We start from the raw sequence: 23,202 nt of genomic DNA, 5'->3' as shown, positions 1-23,202 counted from the left end.
TAGCACACTATCACCTCACTGAATCTATCTTTTAACTAGATTTGGACTCAGGGGGCTCACTTCAGGTGAGGCAATGGTTCAGGCCTAATCTTTAGACTAAGTTTAAAGACGTGAGAACAGACATGGGAGATTTCAGAGTGCACCACTGTGAACAGATACTATCTTACTACTGTGAGTGAGGAAAGGCGTCAGAGACGAGCCATGCTGTTATATGATAGTGTATTGAGTGACGCTGTGACAATGGAGCACCTGTCCGTCAGGTGTGGTTTCACGTTTGTCTCGTTATAAACCGAGCTGGGACGACATGAGAGCCGCCTCGACATCTGACCCAGAGTTCTTTCAATGAGCAGTAAAAGTGATATTTAAAATATACTCATGAGCTGATATTAACACGTGAAGCTCATCTAGTTTTACTATTCACACTGGTAAACCTTTAAGTGCTGCTGATGGACAATATTCTCCCACAAAGGAAGTAGAGGAGCTGATAAATTGCAGTGAAACAGCTCCAGAAACGTCCATATGGTATCACTTCATGTTAGTGTAAAGCCGTTACACATGTGGAAGTTCTTGTATACTAACTGCTACAAGTACACAGTGTACTGAAGTAGTATGTAGTATTGCTTTAGGACACAGCTTCACAGTTCAACCTAAAACAAACCTCGTGCACACAGAGTCAGGAGAAAAGACTTTCAGCATCACAAACAATAACAATCATAATAATCAAATTAAAATTAAAATCAGGATTCACTAATGAAGGTAAAGACTGTACATTCAAAACATCATTATCTACAATACTCAATGTGTCGTCCATCTTTACACAGTCCATGTAGTAGTCACATTAAAACACAGCTGCTTTAACTGTTAGTGTTATGATGCCCTCTGGTGGACAAAGAAGGAACGACATTAAACGATTATATGTGACAGAAATTTAAATATTAAAAGGAAATTCCATCATTACTCAACAGCCAAACAACCACAACTAGTCATGCATTAGTGTTACTGTACTATGCTGTACTTGTGTGTATTGTGCATACAGCATATTTTAGATTTGTGGTCGTGTGATAACCCAAAACATACACAAGTTCATCGATATAGTGCCAACTCAGCAGAGAGCAAGTAAAGCTGAATAAAGGTTGTGCGATAACTGACAATAAAAACATGATTTCTGCTTCATGATGTATTTCTGACTTTTCTTTAATCGTTTTAAAATAGTGAAACACTCGATAGTTTGACCTCTTTAGGCCTCTACAACCCATTTAATGAAACACCGAACACTTAAAAGAAATCTGTATTTTCCGGTTAATTTGTTGCAACAACTTCTTAGTCTCAGGAGCGGCATCATTTGCATATTAAATAATTTATGTGAGCATTTCCAGGTGCACAGATTCTATTCTTATGGGCTAATATTGCCCAGAGAGCTGCCGTCCAATAAGCTAAACATAAAAAACAAGAACCAAGCACCAATAAATCTTAATAATTTTATTGTCTTTGTTCTCATGATTTTACAAATATGATACTTCTGCAATTCAACTTTAACTGTGCAACACAATGGCATTATGGACTGTTGAACGCGACGTCCCGAGGGACGTCTGTGACTCCAGGGAGCTGTGAATCCTGCAGACCGGCGCCTCGTTGGATTTGTTTTAGTGTCGTCGCCTCGGGGCCGCTGGGGGTCTTTGTCCGCAGGATTCACTAGCAGCTTCAAAAACACATTATTTTTTTACCACTGACGTAATGACGGCTAATGTCCGGGGGGAGCCGTGTCCCTCCCCTCCCCTCCCTCCTCCCCCACAGGTCACTCCTCGGACCTCAGTCTCTTTGGATGAGGCTGGTGGTACCCGGCCAGAGCTGCAGGGCTGCTTGTCTTTTTAACAATGGGTGATCTCGACACCGGTACAGATGAGAACAATGGCATGCAAGACTCACATACAGACCCACTTGGTATTATTTCTGTTCTTTTTTTTTTTTTAATAGAAAATAAAGATTCTGACATAAGTACAAGCACTGAGCCCTCGCAGACACCCAACAGCCAAGCGCACTGGAGACGCAACGGAGGACGAACGACGCCTACACCGACGGCGTTAGAGCGTCGGGGGGGGCCTGTGACCGACGGTTAAAACCATTTCAACACAACAGCTGGCATCTTTTCATATCCAATAAGTCCTGTTTTGAGGACATAATACATCTCACATTTATATTAGTTCTTCTTCTACACCTTTTTACTACAAATGTATGTGCTTTTGATTTAACTGAAGAGCGTAGGTGTGGAGTTCACCCCACTCCGGCCGATTTATTGCAAATGAAGTGATAACCTCTGAACAGCAACACGCACTTCAATATGGCACAAGCATCTTAGAAATGCAGCGTGGTCGCCGTGGGTGAATATCAAAAACCAAACCACACCATATCTAAAAATATTAAGACATTAATCATCAGTAGAGCAGAAAAGACTTTTTTTTTTTCCTCCTTGTCGAAACATGCAGTCTGCCGCGCTGCAAGCTAAACCAGATTCTGAACCTCTTGGTCAACAAAAATTAAATAAAAGTCGGACTTCAACACCCAGGTCATTGTGCAACGGAGGATCTCTTTCCTCTCGCGTTCCAGGGCTGGATTCAAAGCCCCTTCGAGTCAAACCTCAGACTATATTTCAGATTATTAAACTTCAAAATGAAGCAGAGACTTGGGTTTAAAGCACTCGTCTTCTCTCGCTCTGCGCGTCACCTTAAGACATTTGATGTGCTTATCCTAGTGAATGTCAGCTTTGGCACGCGCTCTGCTGAGGTACCTAAACAAATACTTTGTCAAGTACGGAAACTACAGTTTATCGCCCACCGAGGATATTGTTGCGTTATACTTTATATATATATATATATATATATATATAGATATATATATATATAGAGGAGTAGTTGTCCGTGGAGTGTTAAGGAGAAAATGGACACATGAAGGCATTCTCCTGCAGCCCTTTCTCCGAAGGCTGCGACATGGAAACCCCGACTAAATCCTGCTCACCATTTATCCCACTACGAAATCCAAATAAATATTCTTTAAGATAAGGGCAAATTGGTAAAACAAAGAAAACCGAAGCAAAAATCAATGTAGTGGCCTCATAGTGTAACACAAAACTCTCTAAATACAAGAAATCCATCACCGTCCAGTCCTCCTCAGTCGAATAAAGAAAGAAAGAAAGAAATATTAGAGGGGAGAATATGTCTAGAGTAGTGGTTGTTGTACAATGGCGCCTGTCGAGAGAGTGACCGGCATCAGTTTGTCATGTTGCAGCTTCGTTAAAAAACTGCTTCTTCTTCTTCCCCCGTCTCTCTGCTCTCTCTTCGCCCGGAGGTGATCATGCTCTGTCTGATCAAAGTCTTTGACCGTTAACCCTTGGCTCCCCTCTCTCCCCTCCCCCTCCCCCATCAAACGCTCCTCCCGCTCCTCTTCCTCGTCCGCTCAGAGGGGGGATTGTTCAGTCGGCGTAGTGCATGATAGACTCGACGTAGTTGCCGGGGAAGAGGCCCGTGGTCTCGTTCATCACGCCCTCGTACCAGCCGTCGTCGTTCTTCTTGATCACGTAGATGATGGCGCCCTCCTGGAACGACAGCTCGTCCTCCTTGTCCCGAGCGTAGTCGTAGATGGCCACCACTGCGGGAACATAAGGGGGCGAAGAAGAGGAATTAAATCAGATCAAATGTGAGACAAATGCAGGTTTCTCCACATTCTAAACCTTGATTATACGTCTTCTCCTATTTCCAAACACGTCAGGCTACATTTTGAATGTATGAAATGACTGAGGGATCCGTTCCAGTGAAGGCAGACCTTTCTCCATGTAGGTCTGTGGAGCCCAGGGCGGGTCCTCCTCGGCGTAGGGGTCACTGTACTCCACCACCGCCGACTCCTCCTCATCCTCCTCCTCCTCTTCGTCGTCCTCGTAGTCCTCCGGCGGCGGAGGAGGAGGTGTAGATTCCTCAAACACCGGCTCGTCGGCGGGCGGAGGCGGAGGCGGCACGTCTGAGACTGGAAATAGTTTTCAGGCAGGCGGGAAGAAAACAACCAGAACAAATCAGAAGCAAAGAAAGGAGCACGAAGACATCATCCTCATGCACGGAGAGAGGAACAAAGAGTCCATGCTGGGTGCACGTAGACATTCACATACTCACTGAGACACGACAGCAACTACACGTGCACCGACGGGATTCAACGTGCAGTAAAAGGAAATCAGGGTCATGATCATGCTCATGAGCAAACGTGCTTCATATGATCTGTTCACACATATTAAAGTGTTTACACGTGATCAAACGCCAACATTTGCTGCCAAAGGGACCAGAGGTTTTAGAAGATCTACCTTGATTTGTTACGACATACACGCATTTATAATTCGTAAAGCTTAAGGTGGTGGCAGCAGATCTCTGACACAGCTGCTGTTGGAGGTTCATCACTTGTTCCACTAAAAGGCCGAATCACTGACTGACTGTCGGGGACTTGAAATGAACGGCAGTCATGCAGGAGGGGAGCGAGGGGCTAAAGGCCACTTACTCGTCTCCTGAACCCGGGCCACAAAGCCCATCAGAGGCAGCTGAGGGGTGATCTGCATTGAGGGGGGAGGGGGCGCGAGCGGGCCTGCTATCACTAAACAGCATCATTACACAGAGATGGAGGAAGACGAAGGGGAAGAGGACATTAGAATAACCAAGAGAAGAACAGGAGCGAGTTAATCATGACATTACGGCAGGTAAACAATCTGTTTAGCAAAGAAATCTATGATTATTATCATCATCAATAATCCACCTACAGACATAAAAGATAAAGTACAGGATCATGAAAATATGAATATATCTACCGATTGTTATAAAACGTGAAATAATAAAGATTGTCCCAAAACGAAAGGTAGCGTCTTAAAAATATCGTTAATTTCAAATGACATAAAAAGAGAGAAAAGTTAATAAAACAATTAATATATAATCAAAAGAACTACTCACTTAACTCTAAATTAATCTGGACTAAAACGTACTTTTCTCTCTTTTTATATTATTATATTTTTTAAGACGCTACTTTGCATTCTGGGAAATTGCATTTAGCCATCAACGGTGAAAAACGGATCATAACTACGATATGTTTATCTACCATGTCTTCAAACTTAGTATTTAAGAAAACTATAAAACTTATGTTAAAAATGATCCAAACTGTTGCCGTTACATTTTGTAAAAGTGAATATTTGCTGTTGTTCTGTAATGACAGTAATATCTTTAACTCATAGACGTGACAGACAGACAGTTGGAGAGACGAGAGATCAGAGCAGCGGCGACAGAGAGAGCCGCTGACGTCGAGTGAAGGAAATGAAGCTGATGAGAAATGACAGAAATATTTTCATAAAAGATGCAGAAACACGAGGAGGGAGTCAGGCTCCGGTGATCTGCTGCTGAAGTCTAAAGGCCGGGAGAGACGCTGGACTCACTCACAGCCTCGACTCTACCAACTGGAGCTGATACGACACCTTTGGGTTTTACCTCTATATACAGAAAAATGGTTTTATATTTCCTCACTGTTTTGGCATAAATGTGAATATAATAATCGTAAGTTGTACCTTGGCTCTGGGCGAAGTGCGGCCCCCCGTTGAGCTGGCTCTGGGCCATGTTGGGCTGACCGGTGACGGACGCGGGTCGGCGGTACGGCAGCGAGCCTCCGACCTGCGAGTTTTGGGGCGGCGGCTGCGCCGGGCGGTTCATGCTGTAGAACTGAGGAGCACCTGCAGAGGGCAGCAGAGAGTCCATCAGGGTTTTACGTCCATAGAAAACACAGGCTTGGTTCAGAACAGTTTAGAGTTCAGCTCGGTGGTGATTCTTTGCAGAAACCATCACAAAACGGCAAAAATAAATCAACGTTATATTTTCTAAATTCACTGCACATTAACAGCTAATTAACATATACAGCCACACAACAACAACAAAGAGCAGAATACACACGAATGAAGAATTCACTGTAAAGCATTTCAACACACAGCTCATGCATTATACATCATCATCACACACACACACACACACACACACAGGCAGCGGATGAGATGCTGTGAGGGATGAAGAGCAGCGGTGGAGTAAAAATGAAAAGCCCGAGGTAGTTGCACTCCCGTCAGAATATCCAGACTTCTGATAAATATTCTGGAGAGAAACGCTCTCCGTCGCCCTTTAAAGCTCGTTTTGAGCACTTCATTGTTTGGGCGAAAAGGTCGGGTAGGTGACAAAGACGTTAAATGGAAAGCCTTCCTTTGAAATGCAGATAAAAGACAGTATCTTGTTTACCTTCCTCTCTGTACTCAAGATTGTATTTTCAAAATAAATGTACGAGGTGTGCAGGTATCTTGAAGCTCAATCTACCCCCGCTGATGTTTATTCGGCTTTGTGCCTGAAAGCAGACCGTGAACCCTCTTTTCAGTCCGCATCAGAGCTCCTTTAATAGCTTTTAGACCAGCCGGAACAAACCGAACAGATGAGGCGTGAAAGAATCTTTGAACTGAGATTAGAAGGAAATTACCTGACTAAGATTTCTTAATTACAAATAAACATTTAACTCAATTTCAGACCTTTTTTCCAAGCGAAACCGTCTCCCATCCCTACCCAGGCTGAGGACACATCTGGGTGTTGCAAGCACGAGGATGCATGTCAGGTGAGGCGGGATGGAGGGTGTGCAAGCTTCTCCCACCGGGTTACACTCACCTTGTGCAGGGTTGCCGAAAGCAACAGGGACCGTGCCAGTGGGGGCCGCAGAGGCAGGGAGCTGGGGAGGGGGTGGGGGTACAGGCGGGTTCTCTACAGGGGGGTTTGGGGCCTGTGGGGGGCCGTCTAGGGCCGTGGTAGGGGGTCCAGGAGTGGTGGCAGTGTTGGGGGGAGGTTTAGCTGGGTTGGACGGGACGGGGGCTGAACCGAGGGGATTGAAGAGGTAAAAAGGAGGGAGAGAAAAGACAAGTGAGGGAGGTCAAGACAAGATCAGAGTGAGAAGGGAGTAAAGGATTCCAGGAGATCCAGGGTTCCTACATTCAATGTCACACTGGAGCATGCAGGAATCCTGGATACTGAACAATATTAGTCAAGATAGTTAGTCTCACACACACACACACACACACACACACACACAGATCCTGCAGTCATCTGCTCGGGGAAGAAACAGGAAGCAGGCGTTACCTGGGAAGGCGTTGGGCGGGGCCGGGGTGGGCACCGCGATGGGCACGCCCACGCTGCCGCTGCCGCTGTTCTCTCGGCTGCTGCTGCGGCTGCTGCTCGGGTGGCTGCCTCCGCTGCTGCCACTGCTGGTGGTGAGTAGGGCAGCAAAGACGTCAGACCACAAACACACCGTGCACCTCTGTGGCCACATAGTTTTGCACTTAAAAAAACACCAGAAATCCTTTTGGAAAGAGTTAAATAGCATCATGCACAGACGCCTTTAGTCCCACAGGTAAAGTTCCTGGGCCTCTGTGGCTAAAACACAAATCATTTACTTTAAATGCAGCTCAGTGAGAATCTACACAAAATCAGTGGATCTCTCATATTGGTGTAAAACTCCTCGTTGAGCTTTCTAATCCTGGAGCCTGGAACAACATCTCACATTATTAGCGTGGCACCCTCAAGAGCATCGATGCGTTAGTGTGAGCCGCTATGCCTTTGAAATGTCAGTGATAAAAAAATGATTAAAAAAAAAAAAGCAGCTGGAAGCCTCAGCAAGGACACATGACACGGTGATGCAGTAGCGACACAAGACAAAGACAAAGATCGGGACACACGAGGCAGACGTGTTGTACGACAGAAGAGAGATGAAGAAGATGAGCTGTGGATGGAGCGGTGCAGATAAAGCCTGGTGCCAAGAGAGGAGAGTCAGGGGAAGCGTTTCTGGACCAGAAATATTAAAAACATTTGGCCAACAGATGGGGCGCAATGACGGAACTTGAATGCGTTTTTTTTTTTTAGCTTTGACTTCCCTCACGGCAGACGCAGACATCCATGAATACCTCCCGGGTTTTGGATGAAAGAGTCTCGTCTCGGGAGTTGAGCTGACAGGACTGTGGGGGCGACGCTGCCTCTGTAAGGACTTTACCAAAGGAACCCGTGTCTAGCCGAGCTAGTGCAGCTTTAAATCTCTACCTCGCCCTCTTTTCTTTGTCCCTGTCGGAGCAGCGAGGAGAGCACACAGGTGGGGGATTTCTAAGTAAACCAGCTCCCTGGGGAGAAGGAACTTTGATTAAAAAAGGTGAATGTTGGTCAAACTTTAAGTGGAAGAATAAAAAAAAAGGAGTAAAAGGCATGTTCACAGGAGCTGGCTCGCATTTTAGGTGTAGGAGAGGAGAAGAAGAAAGGGGGAGGAGCTTTAAGAAGTGTAGAGAGGCATGCTGGGGAGGGGGAAGGGGGTACCTGTACGTGCGGCTCCTCTGATTAACGGATGCAGTGCGTGCAGGGCTCTGCTGGGGGTGCGCCATGTTGCGCGTCGGGCTCGAGACGTAGTCATTAGGGACAACGGGTGGACGCACCGGCTCAAGCGTCCTATAGGGGGAATGGCGCCTGCGAGAGGGTCAGGAGGACAGGAGGGGCACCCATAGAGAAGTGTAGGGGAGGGGGGGGGGGGGGGGGGGAGAGCAAGAAACAAACAAGTGCAAACTTAAAAAAATGGGGTATGACAGGTGGTGAACATTGGGGGGGAGGGGCTGGTGGATCCACAGGCGGCGTGAGGACGACATACTGTCGCTGCTGTCGGCTACAAAACACAAATTAAATCAGTTGTTCCCAAAAGGTTATGTAAACGTAGATGTGTGTAGGTAAGATTGCAGGAGTTCAGTAAAGGTTGAGTCACTTTATCACCAAACTACCGTTAAATGAAACGTCCCCGAGCACGACTCTGAACTCATAACCGGCTAATGGAAAACATAGAAGGTGTTTTATAACCCGACAGCAGCGCCACGTTGATGATGTACTCAGTTTAAAGTAAATGATGAAAAACAAATAAATAAAGGGAGTTGAATAACAGAAGACAAATCAAAAGTAAGATGTCTGCTCGGAGCCACCGGGCTTCATGGAGGGTTGGAGCTGAGGTGGATCGGCATGCCTCTTTAAAGGACGGACACACACACACACACCTTTGAAGGCCAACATGAAGGTGTGGACACACTCACCAGCTCAAGAGACAGACACACAGAAACACAAACAGCACTTTGCCGCTGAAGAAGGTCCCAAGAGTGACAAGAAGATAACATTTAACACCCTGTGGAACAAGAGAGACCTTCAACAGTCACATGAAGAACATCTCCATCTTCAGGATCATGATCTCTGACACAATACCAACCTCGTGTACCTTTCATTCTACCCTAAACGCTGTTCGTTTGTCTGTCAGACTCTACTAAGAAAGTGAAGCTTTCCATCGTGATATAGTTTCTTGCACACAAAGATAATGTAAGAGTCAGATTGCAGTTTGGAGAGAACAAACTGTCGACCCTCTCAGCAGCACGGATAAAGGAAATTAAATAAAGAATAGCACTGCGCTGAGAACGGGCACTGAAGTGGATGTTAAAGCACCCAAAGGACGGTAATTAAACAAGGAGGTAAAAGAGGCGATGATGAAACTGGGAGCAACCGGGCCCATCTGGAGGGCTCGTGGTTTCCAGCTACGGTCCTCTGACGGACAAACAACTCCATCTGGACACGCGGCACCGCTACATACCCAAGGGTCCCTTTCCCTGACATGGGCGGGCTGGGGGGCTTCTGTGTGGGGGGGTTTGTGCGAGGGAGTGCACCTCCTCCTCCTCCTCCACCTCCTCCTCCGGCCTTCATGTTCTGACCGCTGGCCTACAGGAGGAGAACATGGGGGTGGAAATGTGTCAGTTAACCCAAAAGGACTTCAGAGACAGGAACATGAAGACCTTCACAACATCGGCCGGTCTTTGAAGGAACTGTTTGACACTTTGAGAATTTTATTTGTTCACTTTCATGTCGATGCCACTCTCATAGCCGTGTGATCAAGATGGAGCTAACAGCTAGCCTGGCTCTGTCAAAAGGGAACAAAGTCCAAACACTAGCGCCTCTATAACTCACACGTTATATCTTTGTTTAATCCACAAAACAAACGTCTTAATAAGGTGCATTTCTGTAACCTTTGAACAGACCCAGGCTAGCTGTTTCCCTCCGTTTCCAGTCGTTATGCTAAGCTAAGCTAAATCTCTCCAGTGTCATGTTGGCAGAAATGAGAGTGGGATCGATCTCTCAACAACAAAAACAAATAAGTATAATTGGCAAAATGACAAACTAATCAGTTCAAACAAAACAAACACAAAACACCCTCTTTCGTTAGAGGCTCTTACTTTGAAAGTCTTACCTTAAACCTTAGCAACCACTGCGGTTGATTTTAAAGACAGAATTAGGCGAGCAGAAGGAGAAGAAGAAGAAATCAGAGGATTAGTGAGTGAAGGAAGAGAGAAAACAATCATGCATGCACGGGGCACAGAAGGCCACGCTGCTTAGATTCAGGCAACAATAGCTCAGTGTTCAAATCTGAGGAATTCCTTCTTTGAGACGTTTGGAAGGTTGAAACTACGGATTTGAGTTTCTGGAAAACAAGCTTCTCTTTGTTCAGAAAAATCAAAACTCGATTATTGTACAGGAAGCTGTTAGCAGGTTTACAACGAGGGAGAATGTCCTGGGTGACATTAATATCCCAGCAAGCTGAAAAGTTATTGATTTTCTTCTTACATTACTCGTCACTGAAAGTCAATAGTGATTGTTTGACCGCTAAAAGTCCGTTGCATCCGATTCTCTGCCGTGAATAACCCGCATCAATCCCTCTTTAAGCTCTCATCGCTCTGCAACTAAGACATAAAACAGTTTGAAATGGAAAATCAGACCATTTTCAAACAATAATATGAAGTATTTTTGAAAGCCTGAGAAGGTAAAACATCTCAGTACTTCACACAGAAAAGTACAAAAAACAAACCACCAGCTCTAGAACAACCTAAACTCTCCTTTTCAAAGACTGAGACTTCAAGTTAGTACGTTTCCTATTTTTTCCATTCCCAGCTGCAGCGGTGGTTCATCCACACAGATAAGTCAAATCAAGATGGGAAAGAGCAAAAGGACCACCTTGACTCCGTGGCCCATGTCGTCGAGCATGCTGTAGTCGATGGGCTTGCGGATGTAGCGCACGGGCCTCTCCGGATTGGCCGGGGCGATGATCTTGTGCGTGCGGGACGTGTTCTTGTTGGTGGTGAGGATGCCGATCTCCCGCCGGGCCACCTTCTCTTTGTGGATGTCCACCGTCTGAGAACAAGAGGACGGGGTATAATCGTATTTTTGCCACTAACACGAATGGTTTAAATAAAGTCTTTGTCTGTAGTTTGTGTGCGTCAGTTGCCAACCTGTGAGATGTGGTTGATGGAGGACTCCATGCGACGGAGCTGCGAGGCCTGGATGTCGAGCATCTGGAGGACATTGTTGGCCAGCGTGTTGATCAGGTAGGCTACGCTGGCCAGAGACTGGGTAGTGTAGTTCTTTGTCTCCTCCAGCGCTCTCTCCTTGTCTGGAGACTGAATAAAAGAAAAGAAACGTTTGCATTTAGCGATTAAACCTGCAACATTTGACCACAAGCTCTTTCTGACACCATACTCCTGCACGCGTGTAAAAATCATCCTTGGAGCAGATAGTTATGCATCTAAACAATTAAAGCGGACCCTGAATGCATTTTGTGGCAGCAGGAATGAGGGGAACTGCTGCATCAAAAGGTTTCAGTGCCAAGAAGTAACATTTTAAGTGACAACTTTACTGGAGCTGCAGCCAGTGTGGAAGCAGACTTCTGAGGCAGCGTGGGCATCAAGAGGCAGATGGATGTGCTTATGTTTCTGCAGGGAAACGGTTCTTTACTGACACTGAATGTATCGCAGCTTGCAAGGCGGAGGTACAGATTACAAGTACTCAATCATTTAAGTATAGTGCATCTATTTATGATAAATGCATTGCAAAAATCCAATTAAATAGCTTGTTCACACTTCTAAAATGTGAGGATTCGCAGCATTTATGCATTTGATGCGATAGGTAACTGACTATCTTCGGGCTGGTCTTTAAGCTCGTCTTAAGTTATAGTTGATTTGATAATCTTCTGGTTTTGGACCAGTGGAAACGAGCCATACAACTGCATCGCAGCAGCAGATTGCTTTACACTCCAGGCCAGAGCAATCTTTGGTTTAATATAGAATATCTTCTGTGTCTTTAGAAGATAAACTAAGTCATAATAATCTGATTTATTTCGGGCTGAAGTGACATTAAATAGTTATGAACCTGAATAAAGATAAAACATAATGAGAGGCAGCGCAATAAAGCGAAGGGTCGTCCTCACTAGTTGAAACAGCAGTGGTGACATGTCTATTCTCTTTTATGTGATGCAAGATAATTCACAATCCAATATGACAAATCATCACACACACACACACACACGCACACGCACACACGCACAGCATCCTTTAAAGGAGTGTGGAGGGTGCAGCACGTCTGGATCATGAAGACAAACAGGTTATGTGGCAAAAGTCAGGAGTGAAACTGCAGCCTGCGTTGCAGAAAAGAGACATTCTTGATGTACTGGGCACACTCGCTAATAGACCGGTGATAGCATCTTTGGAAGGAGAAGATGGATGCATGGACCAGCAAGCTACTGGCCACAGAGATATTGTACATATGAGTGAGGTTAGTGGGTAAAGATAACGTAAAAGTCACCCTCCAACAGCCTGGTTGGTGACGTACTTCGTATTTCTGGGACCTGAATTACAGCTCGTGGATGAACAGTATTTAATATTGATCGGTCACATGTGGCTGACCCTCTTAATAAGGTCAGTAGTGGCCCTGATATTGATCTAGCGGATCATATCGATGCATCCCTATTATAAAAATGATCATGTATTAAGAAAATACTACGTGGAAGTATTTACCTACATATAAGATGTTTAAAATGAGGAGAAATCAAACAATTGTTCTGTATTTACTAGCTGAAAAAGGGTTTTCTGTAATCCAAAATACATTAAAATCTTGGGAAGAAATCCATCCACATATTTCTTACTCAGAGTGGTTGAAAATAGTCTGTAAAGGCTCTGAATCTGACACCTTTTCTCACAAACGCTCTGCAAACACACCTCACATCTGAATGAAACTAGCCATCCTTACTCCTCAGGTGGTTATTGAAAGTAACTCTGGGAACAAAATATAACTCCTGGAAAGCACTAAGCACCAGACTAATACTTCACTGTGACAATAAAAAGGTGGAATTTGAGTTTGCACACCTGTAACATGTGAAAAACACCTGGAAGAGTCAAAGAGCTGCAGAAAAACTCGTTTTTTGTGTCAAGATTATGAAAACCAGCTTCAACAATCCAACATGACTAATGCTAGCTGCCAACATCCAACCTGTCAGACCTGATCAGCCCTGTACAACATGTCACACTTCAGTATCACACCTTGTCAAAACCTCTCGCTGCCAACACTGTGCTCCCACATTTCATCCCCTGTGGCAACAGGCCTGAGAAGTGATGGGAAGAGACGAAGCTCCTGCTGCAAAAATTGCTCCCACCTGCAGAATACTACAAAGCCAAAAGCATCTGAATGGGATTGATTACACCCAAAACACACGCAAATGCATCACATCTTGCACAGAAAATGCAACATCACACTGGCTTTTCCAACCTGAAGAGCAATGTATGAATGAAGCTGAGGAATCATAGCAATGCAGGCTTTAAATGGGGCATTTATAATGGGTTAAAAAGCCATAAATCCCGTGTTTTATGGAGCTGTAACGTTAAAAGCAAGTCTGTGTTTCATATAAAACCTCTTTACATTAAGGTGGCAGCAAAAAGGCGAATTATTAATTGAAATGCCTTGACAGGGGGTTGTTTTTGCTTTAGCCGATGCTAGGCTAGCTAGCTTAGCTAACACCGCTGCATCACATCGGCAGCGTTAGCTACAGCTAGCCTAGCATCGGTCCAACCGTGACAACCGTGAGAAAAAAACACGACTAACACCATCTTTTCTTCAGCCTACCTGGACATAGTTGCTCTCGCAGTATTCCGCGACTCTTTCCAAATTAGTAAAACTGTCTAGTAGTGCGGTTCGTCCAGCTGGAATCTCCTCTTCCAGAAGCATTTGTAGCTCCGCCATTTTCACATCTTTAGCGGAGCGTTGTGTGTGTGTGTGTGTGTGTGTGGAGCGCCTCTCTTGCGCCACCGCGGCCGGAAGCGGTACTGCAGGAGTCCCTCCAGCAACTAGTGGAGAAATTAATAATGTTTAAAACAGAAATGCTTTATAGTGGACTCTTGCTTTTGTGAATATGTGGTTTGCAAAAAAGATTAAATGCAGTCACATTTTTTATCAGTTTTCATTATACTTTCTCAGGGAATTAAATACTTGTAATAAAACCGTTTATCTCCCTTCTTTTATCATTCCCTCTCCACAGACTCGGTTACAGAGCAGTAGGCGTGGCTCATGTGAGGAAACAGTCTTGCCCAAGGGCCCTTCAGAAGCACACGTACTAGCTGATAAAAGGGCGTCTGAAATAATTAAGTCAATTAAAAATTTGCATCTGCAGGCTGAAACCGGATTTAGGAGGAGCGGCGCTCCTATTCCCCGCTGATACAAATTAAAAATTCTATATTTGATGTCGGAAACTTGCTGGTTAGGGCAAATAAAATGAAAAGTATGACACAAAAACTCAACAAATCCTCAAACATATTTAATAATATGTGAGATGTGACAGTGTGTAAAAAGGAATGAAATGTCTAAATGCCACATGGACCATATAAATGGACAAACAAGCCCCTGTTATTGGGGATTTTGACTCAAGGTATGCATCAGGAATTATAGAAAAACATTTGGCAGCACAAGTTGTTTTTCTCTACATCGTAGAGTATGAAACCGCAACGTTTCCCCGACGTGAACAGATTTTAACAAGTGCAAATCTGACCTGTGAACAGACAACGTGCTGAAGGCCTCAGATTATTGTAAGTAAAACACACCAAGAAGACAACTGGAGTGCTGTGTACATAAAAAACAATCTACCAGGTTAGGGAAAAGCATCTAAGAACAAAGCAAATTAAGAGTTTAATTCCAGAAAGTGTCATCTACCATAATGTTAAAAAAAGACAGGAGTTATTGAGAGAAATTAATTCTCTGGCAGTCAAGAAATAATTAGCTGGTAGTTCCTTTAAGATAAATTGTTCTCTAGATACTCGTCAGCTCTTCTTCCTGCAGAGGTTTTTTAAAGATTAGCTTCTTCTGCTGACGGTGATCCAGGTTTCGTCCTTCGGTGTGGACACCAGCTCAGATCGGACCTCCATGACCTGTCCCTTCAACGGGTGAAGCTTCAGCTGGCGCACCAACGTGCTGAGCAGCACAGTAGCGACCGTGTAAGCGAACCTGTCAGAGAGACCAAATATCATCGATTGTTAACATATCATTGAAGTACGCAGGACATCCAAACACGGAGAGACAATCCTGATCCGTTGATCCGACTCTAGCCCCCAAAACAGAACGATCAAAGTCAAATTAGCTTCTTTTTACAGCTTCGGTATCACTTCTTTTCACTGTCAATGCTCTCATCATTAGCTCAGTCTATGCTCAGAGGAATACAGATGTTTTAATGTCAGTCTTCACCTGAGCTCTGGGCAGGTTTGATTCCCTGAGAACCCGAGCAGACAGAAGCTCCTCCCGACTGATTCCTCCTCAAATCGATCTGGATCAAACCTGAGGGATGTCACAGGAATCCGCTTATCAGAAATCGGACAAATCAATATTTTAAACCTGAAAGATAGACTCAAAAGTGTGTATGCAAAGTGGACCTGTATGGGGCGCTCCAGGTGTCAGAATCCTGCAGGACCACTCCCAAAGCGTAGATGACCAAAGTCTGAAATATGTAAAGAAAAAAGAACTTTCTTGATCACCAGCATACTTCTTGTTACTCTTCTCAAGGCTTCTCTGGAGAGGAGCTGCAGAGACATAACCAGACACAGAGCCACAGAGCCGCAGACAGCAGGAAACCAGATACCTCTTTGGGGATGACGTGTTGATCCACTTTGCCCTCCACTCCCTGAAGCCGAGCCGCGACGGGGGTCAGCTTAGCGGTCCTCACCGTCTCGTTGAGGACCTGCTGGCAGTATCTTTCCAAGGCAGAAATGTGAAAAGATGAATCTTATCGAACGCCGAGATTTTACATTTCATGTATTAGACGTAACACCTGGTCCAAAGTTCTTACCTGAGCTGAGGGATTTTGTCCAAAGAAACTGGGTCTGAACCCAAAACCTCCTCCAGCTCTTTGTACAGTTTGTCTTGAACTTCCTCCGAGGTGGACAGGAAGTAAAGTGCCCAGATACACACTGTCGAAACACAACATTTAACATTCAAGCCTCGGGGATTCATGAACAAAGGAGCATTTTGGGGTTTGATTTCTTGTTCTAGAACACATAACGTATTTATGGACATGATGGTTTGATTGTTGTCACTTACAGTTGGCAGCGATGACGCATCCGGCCAGAGTGAAAACCATACAGTCCTCCATGATCTCAAACAAACAGAAAATAAATAATTTTACTGCTTTTTTTTGGGAACCGTGGCAATCTTTCAGTTGCCGTTTGAACTTGGTGACTTCATCAGTATTCACCTGTCGTTCTGTGAGGCTGGACTGAAGCAGAGCGTCTACAAACGCCGTCGGCTTCCTCTGCGCTTTCCTCTCCTTCGCCACTGACAGCAGCATGGACTCCATCTCTGACAGAGCTGAACAAAAAAAAACAGTCAATCAGTTACTTTTTCACATTTTTGGCATGAACACACAGCTGACTGACACTCAAGTTAAAAAGAGAGCATTTCAATCATGCATCTCGCTTTGCAGCCCTTCAGGCAGCTTCCAGAATGAACTCCAGCAAGTACCAAGTCCCAGCAACAGTTGTCCCGGGCAGATAAATCAATAAAAGTCCAGCTAAACAGTGTTCACTGTTCAAGTTAATGATACTGAAAGAGTTGGTTATGCACAGCACAGTCTTTATCTGCTCTCAGACTCGGTTTCGAGCCGTCTGTCGTGCTGCGCCACAAACACAAAGGGATCACGTCTGAGCCTCTGCAAACTCTTCCTCCTGTTTCTCCACAGCTGAAACCACAATGAAGCCCAACGCTGCTCCCACATGTTAACACACAGCAGGTGCAGGAGATCCAAGACCAGAACCAGAGTCACTAGACTCAAAAAATGACAGACGGTAGTTCAACAATTCAACCTATATTACATCATGATGCAAACCTCCCTCACCCTTCTCATAATGTCCTTTTCTGCTGGAGCTCTTCTCCAGGGAGCCGTCCAAGTAGCCTTTTCCAATTTCTGACCAGATCTGGTGAGTTGGAAGAACAGAAAAACAAGATCAAGTGACCCGTTTCAGCAGAACGTAAGCAGGCCAGGTTACTGGAGTATTTCTAATTCCCATTGAACTCAACACACATGTAAGAAGACAGTGATTGTAGAAGATTTTGACACCCACAGGGGGAGAGAAAAAGACCTGAAGGTAGGGGGTGTTCTCTCACCGCGTCGTGGTTCTTGCGGAAGGAAAGGACCGTAGAGTCGTCTCCGAAGCTCTCGCCCAGAGCCAGCTGGGTGACGGTCTTCATGGCCAGACCCAGCAGGTGGGCGCACAGCGGGGTGTGCTGAGACTCCGGGAATGACTTCCACTTTCCCACCAGCTCCTCCACCAGCTACGCATGAGAAGAAGGATTCGGAAATACGTCTGAATGCTTCATTTCAGTGAGTAGTGTGATGAATGTTTTCATGAGAGATACAAACCTTGAGCACAACAGGGAAGTTGCTCTTCAGCGTGTTGTTGATGGCGTTCTCGTACACCTTTTTCCTTATTACCGTCTCAGTGGCCCCGCCTCCCATTCCCGACTGGTACCCTAGCAAAGACTTCAGCATCGTCTCAAAGGAGTCAGCTAAGAAGAGAAAAAGTGTTTATTTCTGTCTACGACACAGACATGCCTCCATTCAGTTTGGCACCAGTAGAATCAAGGCAGCATGGTAAACGCTGGTGCACGTACTGGTGTGGTTGGGGTTGATGTGTTGCCGTAGCTGGTGCACAGAGCCCAGGCTGACCACCGGCCGTCCGCCGAACCAGAACGACGCCACGGACCCAAACCGCTGATGCAGACTGACGAGGAACTCGTGCAGACTGCCTCTGTTCACGATGTCCTGCAGGTTCCCATCCCTGAGAGAGCAATGATTTGAGTATTATGTAATCGCCAATGATGTGCTGCACATCTGGAAAACGGTTACAATCAATCACATGCATTAACCATGCTTCATGTTGAAGGACAGTCATCCTACCATTTCATTTGTTTTGATATAATTGTTAGGTCAGAGGTGAAGATGACAACTTACTTCTCATCTGTAGGATTGAGACCTGGGATGCCAGAGGCCCTTCTGGATGACTGAAAAAAATGATTAGAGATTTAATTTATTTCTACATTTTTCACAAAATGGACAAGACAATGTAGTGTACTTCCTACACAGGCATGCACGCACATCTCCTGTCTTCTCTGACAGGTTGGTTCGTGTTCCACTCAGTAGAATCACATTGAAATACACGTTAATTCAATACTTCCTCACTTACAGGGTCACGCATTGCATGACCCCAACATTGTCATCTGGCACATTCTTAAGGTTTTGGGGTAAAATCGGCATGCAAATGATGAGAAAAGTTTGCATAAATGAAGTCTTTTGTGAGGATATTGGCGTACCAAATGCTAATTTAACGCTAACTTCTGCAGAGACTTACCGGGTACAAGTACAACACAGCCCCAACCAATATGATGACAAACGTCACGGCAAAGATGGCAAAGTCCAGCATGACTTCTCGCTTTTATTTGGCACGACTTTGCAAACTTCTGCTCATGAATATCTGTATAACAAGACTCCTTTACCACGTCAACAGAAACTGTGCAAGCAGGATTGCCACTCTGTGATCGACTACAAGGTCTGGATCGCAGGCAGAGCAAACTAGTTGAACTCAGAAGGAATCGATGGGTTAGATCGATTCTCCAAGGTAGTAAACATAAATCAATGATGTTAAAACAATAAAAACGTATCTACAATTATGCATATAATTATTGTATCTAATTACGATGTACGGGAGTAATACATAGGAGATATAAATATACTATTAAGTATGATAAGAACACATCCACCTTATAAATTAAAATTGCGCATAAGCGCATCATTCCTTTAGTATGTAATAAAGAGGTGTTGTTGGATTTGTTGGATGAATATTTATAAAGAGACGAGCACATTCACGTTTCAAAAATACAAAAGTAATCTACAATACATTCAGAGTTCACTGCCTAAAATACAGTGCAAAAATATGTGCAAAATGACATCAAAGCTGTAAAGTATGTGTCAGAGCAGATGTAGAGATTTTCCTCAGGCGGTCATCTCTGATTGGTCCTCTGGATTTTGAGGTTCAATCTTCATGGTTTCCAGGAACTCTGAAGAGGAAGGACAAGATAATGAAATCATGTTTCTTGCTTTAAAAAATGTTTCAAGCTGGATTTTCAGTATTCAACACGGACTCTTCTCTCTCACCGTGAGTGTAGTCTGTTTCTGGTCGGGTGGCGATGAAGACCCAGGCCAGCCCCACCAGCAGAGCCACCACCAGGTTGACGGTCACCCATGGGTGCAGAATCTGGTGCTCCAACCCCGGTGGCCTGGAGGAGAAAAAGGAGAGTGTCATGTATCACATTCAAAGTAAGATAGAAACATCAAATGAGTCCAGCGAGCTCACCATAACGTAGTGTTGAGGGCTGGATACAGGTTGATTCGATCGCTGGTCATCTGCTGGCTCAGCGAGAGGACCAATGCTGAGAAATACACTGAACGGAAGATAAACAAAGCGTGTGAAGTGACACCGAACACCTCGTTTAAGCGTACTGTGGTGGTAATAAATAGTGTGCACTCACAGAACGAGGCGAGAGCGACGGGGTTCAGTGTGATGAACGCGTGGAGAGCCGTGGAGCTTTTGGCCAGGTTCACTCTGAAAATATACAAAAGTTCATCTTTTTACACACAAATACATTTTACTCAGCAGCTTCACTGGAACCTTTATTTGCATTAAAAACATTGATTTATTTGCATGTACATTTCCATCAATTCCACGTGTAACGCTGGACCTTTATCCAAAAAATATCAAGTCCTTTAGACTTCGAGTCGGTTGTTTATGCATATGTCTCGTCTAAAGTTCCACACTATATTTGGATCAATCATTTTCAAAATGCAAGCTTTTAAATTACAAAGTGTTGCCTCAACTTAACTACACAGGTAAGGCAGCAAAGTGTCTCCGGTGACATGTTATCAGCATGTTGGCAAATACAGTGAAAGTTCTTTAAATACTTGTTGTATATTTTTGATCGTGGTTAACCAATCGGCTGGCTCGGGGAGCTTTACCTGTCGAAGGCGGCCACCGTGCTGATGGCGAGCAGCATGTAGAGCAGGGACTGGGCGGGGTAAGCCAGGCTGTGGTAGTGCTCCAGCAGGTTGGACAGAGCGGTCAGGTGCTGCCCGGCTAATATGTACACCACCACGATGTTCCACAAGGCGTAGCCCGCCAGGAAGCCGTGGCAATACAGACCGAACACCCTGCACCACATACAAAGGAGAGCAGACATTTAGGGAGGGGGGACCAAACAATCAGACATACCTGGCACTGTACGAGACACATCTCCTTCACCTGAAGCCTGCGTGCACTCTGAGAGACACGTCTCTGGTGTTCCAGAGCGGCTGAATGTGCTGGAAGTCTGTCATGTTGTCCATCTGGTCGCTGGTCTTCCTCCAGTCTGAGCGCTCAGCAGCCTGGAAACGCTCTGCACGGGAACACACAAGAGTTACCGCTTTATCTTCTCAACGGGCTCGACCACATCTTCTTCTGTCGTCACTCACTGTTCCTCTCGACAAAGACTTTCCCCACCGGCTGGCTCCGACCCGGCGGGGCCGAGAATAGGGAATGCTGGGGGATCGGAGGAGGGGTGTCGGTGATGATGTCGTCCTCTTCTACGTCCAACTCATTGGGAAGCTGCGATTCAACAACTTTTGACTTCCTGAAAGTACAAGAAGAAAGGTTGAAGAGAAACATGCACCATTTGCAGTACATATGCTAGTATAAGTTCTTCTGAGGTTTTATACAACATATCATGAGATAACTCCACTAATTGTTTTTTCTTACCTTCTCTTTTTGGGTTTTTTGACCACTTCTTCTCCATCAGTGGTCTGATCCGCTGTATCTCCGTTCACCAGGTCGGCCTGATCATCGTCCAGATCTGAAACCATGAATTCACACATCTGTAAACGTCGCGTTGAACCTCTGGGCTGGTCGTAGTTACCAAAGCACAGATCGGCCATAATGGCTGTTTTAAGGACACTTTTTTCTTTACCAATAGTGGCTGCTTTCTTTTTCTTCCTCCTCCTCTGAGGCGGTGCGTCCGTTGTGGGTTCAACGGTAAGTTGCTCTCCAATCTCCGATTCCCTCCGGCTGCCCAGGCCTCCCATCTCCATCCCATGATCTAAACAGGAAACAGCAGAAGGAACGAAGAAACTTTAGCACAACTGAAATGAGTCCCTTGCAGCAGTACATGTTCTTAACGTGATGCGTTTAAGCTTTGTGTGGGACAAACACAACCACTTAAGATGCTGCACTGATGCATTTATGCGTTACGCACCGCTCAAATCATCGACTCCATTCGTCTCCTTTCTCACCCTCTTCTTCTTTTGTTTTATTGCTGGTACTTCTCCTGTACAAGGTGATGAATAAATAAAGTTAAATTGAATCAAGAGCTTCAGTAAAAACACGAGATGTATTCGTCTCACCAGCTGTGTCTTGACTTCATGTTTCCACACAAGAGAGAAAAAGAAAGACTGTTTGACTGTTCAGCGTAAATTCTGTAGATTAAGACGTTAAATCACAGCAGAAAAACACTTTGACCGACCTCGGCATCGTGGGAAGCGCTCGTCCTCGCTAAGAGACAAAAAGAGAAGCACGATAGGACTTACTTATTTACAAAGTGCATGAATTTATTTATATTTTTTGTCAGTACCTCCAAGCAGTATATAACAATAATTCAATCCAATCAAACGAAGCATAAACACATTAACAAATGACCTGACCTCAGACACAGGGACCCCAAAGGAAAGGTTTAAAACGTACACAAACATTGTGTGAGCTGTTCAGCGTCCAGTCAGATAAAACAAGACCTCACCGTCGTCTTTCTGGCCATTCCACCCAAGGATCAAGTAAAGAGTGGCGAGCAGCTCCACATAACAACCCGTTAAATCCTCAGCTAAATCTGTGATCATTCATCCGCCAGGACGGAGGATTACTCAGGACAGAGGTCAGACCACGCAAACCCTTTCTATCTCTTGTGTGGCTGGAATAAAGACTGTGGTGTCTGGGTTCATCCTCCTTATAAACACCAACAGTGCTCACTCTGCTTTATCCTCCCTACATGCACTCACACAACTTCTAAGGACCTTTTTAACTACATGTCAGGTTGATTACTTTAGTTGAGACGTGATTTTAATGATATATCAGAGAGGTCGAGCCCTAAACATTTGTTTAATGATCAGATTATCTGTTGCCAACTTTCTCAATTAAGTTTTTTAATATAAAAATAGTGAAATTGCTTGTTTTGTCTGACTGTAAAACAGAGAATAGTGAATCTGAAATTAAATTCGTGATGAAATTAGTAGTTTAATCAACGGAAAAACTATGTTCTCCAACTTGTATGAATATAACATTGAACATACACCGTGAGGTTAATAACAACTGGAGTTAAATTAGTTACCTGTGGAAGCGGCGGGAGCTCCCTGGGTCGCATTTTCTATAAAGAAAAACATGAATTGATATTAATATTAATGTAAAATCAAAGTTATCGTTATATATGAACATAACTTAACGTTACCTTTGAGCCTCCCGTATCCATACTACTATACTATAATATATTATTATATATTTCTCCAACAAAAGCGCCTTTAATTATTCATCCAGTTAAATAATCTTTAGTTGATGAGTATATTTAAACGACTACAGCCGTTAAAAACGAGTAAACTCAGTTATTATAATCATTTGGTTTGTTTATGCCCTGCGAGCGGAAAGGTTTTACCCGGGTGCATTTAAGCGAAGGACACAAG

General features: G+C 44.6%; 3 protein-coding genes across 13 annotated transcripts; all 3 read right to left on the bottom strand.

Moving 5' to 3' along the window:
• Positions 1-1,464: 1,464 nt before the first annotated feature.
• abi2b (abl-interactor 2b) lies at positions 1,465-14,190 on the bottom strand. 11 transcript variants are annotated; one of them, XM_076094696.1, is made up of 12 exons: positions 14,043-14,190; positions 11,381-11,548; positions 11,106-11,282; positions 10,345-10,362; positions 9,694-9,818; positions 8,394-8,540; positions 7,173-7,297; positions 6,708-6,908; positions 5,582-5,743; positions 4,534-4,620; positions 3,817-4,014; positions 1,465-3,642 (listed from the first exon to the last, which is right to left on the bottom strand). In XM_076094696.1, exons 1-12 carry the CDS (start codon positions 14,157-14,159, stop codon positions 3,467-3,469), a joined length of 1,701 nt encoding a protein of 566 aa, XP_075950811.1. In that variant the 5' UTR covers positions 14,160-14,190; the 3' UTR covers positions 1,465-3,466. The 11 variants fall into 11 exon arrangements, with proteins under 11 accessions (XP_075950811.1, XP_075950803.1, XP_075950807.1 ...); XM_076094688.1 differs by lacking the exon at positions 4,534-4,620; XM_076094692.1 differs by lacking the exons at positions 4,534-4,620; positions 6,708-6,908.
• A 525-nt stretch (positions 14,191-14,715) lies between these two features.
• Positions 14,716-18,946, bottom strand: cyp20a1 (cytochrome P450, family 20, subfamily A, polypeptide 1). The gene is made up of 13 exons (XM_076094699.1): positions 18,806-18,946; positions 18,409-18,458; positions 18,069-18,235; positions 17,818-17,963; positions 17,562-17,729; positions 17,293-17,371; positions 16,654-16,766; positions 16,500-16,554; positions 16,249-16,369; positions 16,042-16,153; positions 15,836-15,900; positions 15,651-15,740; positions 14,716-15,413 (listed from the first exon to the last, which is right to left on the bottom strand). The coding sequence occupies exons 1-13, from the start codon at positions 18,875-18,877 to the stop codon at positions 15,263-15,265; spliced, it is 1,389 nt and encodes a 462-aa protein (XP_075950814.1). The 5' UTR covers positions 18,878-18,946; the 3' UTR covers positions 14,716-15,262.
• LOC142952767 (transmembrane protein 237A-like) lies at positions 18,870-23,163 on the bottom strand. Its single transcript, XM_076094700.1, has 14 exons — positions 22,974-23,163; positions 22,857-22,892; positions 22,002-22,030; positions 21,883-21,896; positions 21,735-21,806; positions 21,450-21,578; positions 21,242-21,335; positions 20,959-21,116; positions 20,750-20,882; positions 20,467-20,658; positions 19,983-20,056; positions 19,808-19,895; positions 19,609-19,730; positions 18,870-19,511 (listed from the first exon to the last, which is right to left on the bottom strand). The coding sequence occupies exons 1-14, from the start codon at positions 22,992-22,994 to the stop codon at positions 19,447-19,449; spliced, it is 1,227 nt and encodes a 408-aa protein (XP_075950815.1). The 5' UTR covers positions 22,995-23,163; the 3' UTR covers positions 18,870-19,446.
• Between the last annotated feature and the right edge of the window lie 39 nt (positions 23,164-23,202).

The sequence above is a fragment of the Anarhichas minor genome, unplaced genomic scaffold, assembly GCF_050575085.1.
Source record: "Anarhichas minor isolate MPS153535 unplaced genomic scaffold, ASM5057508v1 ptg000018l, whole genome shotgun sequence".
In the NCBI taxonomy this organism is placed as follows: Eukaryota; Metazoa; Chordata; class Actinopteri; order Perciformes; family Anarhichadidae; genus Anarhichas; species Anarhichas minor.
Note: the sequence above shows the minus strand (reverse complement) of the source record. Positions and strands in the feature narration are given on the sequence as shown.

What these genes read in the sequence shown, in the direction of transcription:
- abi2b (XM_076094696.1), bottom strand. Translation starts at nt 14,159, where the DNA reads ATGGCGGAGCTACAAATGCTTCTGGAAGAGGAGATTCCAGCTGGACGA. An exon ending in CCATCAACCACATCTCACAG is followed by an intron (nt 11,283 to 11,380) that starts GTTGGCAACTGA and finishes TCTTGTTCTCAG; the next exon opens with ACGGTGGACATCCACAAAGA. An exon ending in TTTCGGCAACCCTGCACAAG is followed by an intron (nt 5,744 to 6,707) that starts GTGAGTGTAACC and finishes TGCCCTCTGCAG; the next exon opens with GTGCTCCTCAGTTCTACAGC.
- cyp20a1 (XM_076094699.1), bottom strand. Translation starts at nt 18,877, where the DNA reads ATGCTGGACTTTGCCATCTTTGCCGTGACGTTTGTCATCATATTGGTT. An exon ending in CTGTGTTGTACTTGTACCCG is followed by an intron (nt 18,459 to 18,805) that starts GTAAGTCTCTGC and finishes CATTTTTTTCAG; the next exon opens with TCATCCAGAAGGGCCTCTGG. An exon ending in GACAAAATCCCTCAGCTCAG is followed by an intron (nt 16,154 to 16,248) that starts GTAAGAACTTTG and finishes TGCCTTGGAAAG; the next exon opens with ATACTGCCAGCAGGTCCTCA.
- LOC142952767 (XM_076094700.1), bottom strand. Translation starts at nt 22,994, where the DNA reads ATGGATACGGGAGGCTCAAAG. An exon ending in TGGAGTCGATGATTTGAGCG is followed by an intron (nt 21,579 to 21,734) that starts GTGCGTAACGCA and finishes TTTCCTGTTTAG; the next exon opens with ATCATGGGATGGAGATGGGA. An exon ending in AAAAAACCCAAAAAGAGAAG is followed by an intron (nt 21,117 to 21,241) that starts GTAAGAAAAAAC and finishes TTGTACTTTCAG; the next exon opens with GAAGTCAAAAGTTGTTGAAT.